The sequence below is a fragment of the Halyomorpha halys genome, unplaced genomic scaffold (genome assembly GCF_000696795.3).
Source record: "Halyomorpha halys isolate HHAL.00 unplaced genomic scaffold, Hhal_1.1 Scaffold1677.1, whole genome shotgun sequence".
Classification (NCBI taxonomy): domain Eukaryota; kingdom Metazoa; phylum Arthropoda; class Insecta; order Hemiptera; family Pentatomidae; genus Halyomorpha; species Halyomorpha halys.
The window spans coordinates 1-1,817 of NW_027105946.1; the positions used below are offsets into that span (position 1 = coordinate 1).

At 43.0% G+C, this 1,817-nt stretch overlaps 1 protein-coding gene across 1 annotated transcript; it reads right to left on the reverse strand.

Annotated features, from left to right (window-relative positions):
* Nucleotides 1-46: 46 nt before the first annotated feature.
* LOC106690358 (uncharacterized) lies at nt 47-1,375 on the reverse strand (the record flags this gene model as incomplete). Its single annotated transcript, XM_014435772.1, has 2 exons — nt 893-1,375; nt 47-257 (listed from the first exon to the last, which is right to left on the reverse strand). Coding segments are annotated over exons 1-2 (694 nt in total), but the record flags the coding sequence as incomplete, so codon positions are not given.
* Nucleotides 1,376-1,817: the final 442 nt, after the last annotated feature.

A 1,817-nucleotide genomic window follows, 5' to 3' on the forward strand; every position in this document is an offset into this window, starting at 1 on the left:
TATATAATAAAATTTGTATATTTATTATTTATAAATAAAGCTTTACCAACTACAGTAAGAGTCATCGTGAGACCAATTGGAGGGTTAGTTCCAATCTGACATTCATAGACTCCTGAGTCTCTCAGCTGAGCAAACCTAATCTGTAGAGTCCATTCTTCAGTTTGAGGCGAATGTTTGGCGACGAACCTCTCGTCACTGGTGTACGTGTAGCTGGCAACTGTCAACAAGTTGAGGTCCCGGTGTCTGATCCAAGAAACCTGAAAATGAAAATAAAATAATACATTATCAATTCAAAATCAAATGTACATACAGTGCTCTATGATTGTTAGTTTCATATTTTTACAAACAGAAAAACTGTTTGTTAAAATTTTTTTTTTTTTTTTTTTTTTTTTACGAGGGTCGGTATAAATCTTCAAAAGAAACGTATAGGCCCGTACCTATCCCTGTGTGGGATTTTTACCCACTAAAACCACCGCCCTACACCTGTTCATTCCTCTCCACGGAACCGCCGCTAGGCATTACCACATGGAGGTATATGGCTGAGTGCCGCCTCATTTTCTTCACATAGTTTTCACATTTCCACGTCTTTTAGATCTCTCTTCCGCTCTCAACTACTTAAGGATGACTGTGGTGACAATCTTCACTGCGTTCCAATGCTGGTCTGAGCGCAGCATATAGCTTACAACATTTTATGGTATGATGCGTCCTCCACACACTCTCTCCAATTCTCTCCTTCTGCCATAAAGCGAATGCAAGCAAAAAGAAGATGCTCCGCTGTTTCCTCAGCAGTCTGTCATCCAGGGCATTCTGCCGTGTAGTCCAACTTGAATCGGTATTGGTATGCTCAAAAGGATCCATGTCCTGTCAAAAGTTGGGTTACGTAAAAATTCACCTCCCCATGCAGGCGGCCATACCACAATTCCACATCGAGTATTAACCTGCGAGTCCACTTCCCGGAATCTGCAGCTTCCCAACGCTGATCGATGGTAATTTTCCATTCTTCTTCTCTGGAAACGTGAGAGCGTCGTCTATAATGCCTAATTCTTTCTTCAACAAGGAGTTCCACCGGCGGCATTCTGGCTATCACACACACTGCCTCGTAGTAAACAGTCCGAATAGCACTTACCGTCCTCAAGCAAACTTTGCGATAAACGGCAACCATCTGTCTCCTATATGATTTGGCAACCATTGCATCTTTCCAAATAGGAGCTGCATATAACATATTCGAGGAGGCAACTGTAGCAAGAAGCCTTCTGCGACTTTCCCTAGGATCTCCAACGTTTGGCATAAGGCGTGACAATAAGGAAGCTACCTCCGCAGATTTGGCGCTGATATATTCCGTGTGAACATTATAGTGGAGACGTGCACCGATCATGACTCCTAGGTATTTTAAGCAAGACTGGGAACGAATTAAAATGAGCCACATTCAGAGCTACATTAGGAATTCCGTCCAATCCTGGTGTCTTGCCATGTTGTAGGTCCGAGGCGATGTCTCTTCCTTTCGTGATTTGTGGACAATCCGTTTTATATGTATTGTCTATACATTCAATAGTATTCGCCTGATCAGGGAATAGTGTCCTGACAATACTGTCACCATTATTTGATCTTGTGGGGAGCTGCATCGTGCCATTACATAGTTTCTTAAGTACTATTTTGTAAAGCCGACCCCATGTGTTTGCATTCACCTCATCACAGAGTTCTCTCCAGCACTGACGTTTGCTTTCTTTAATGGCTTCTCGGAGGTTCCTTCTAGCTCTCTTGAACTCTTCTTGAAGCACAGAGAACTCCGGCAGACGTCTCGCTCGCTGGTAACATCT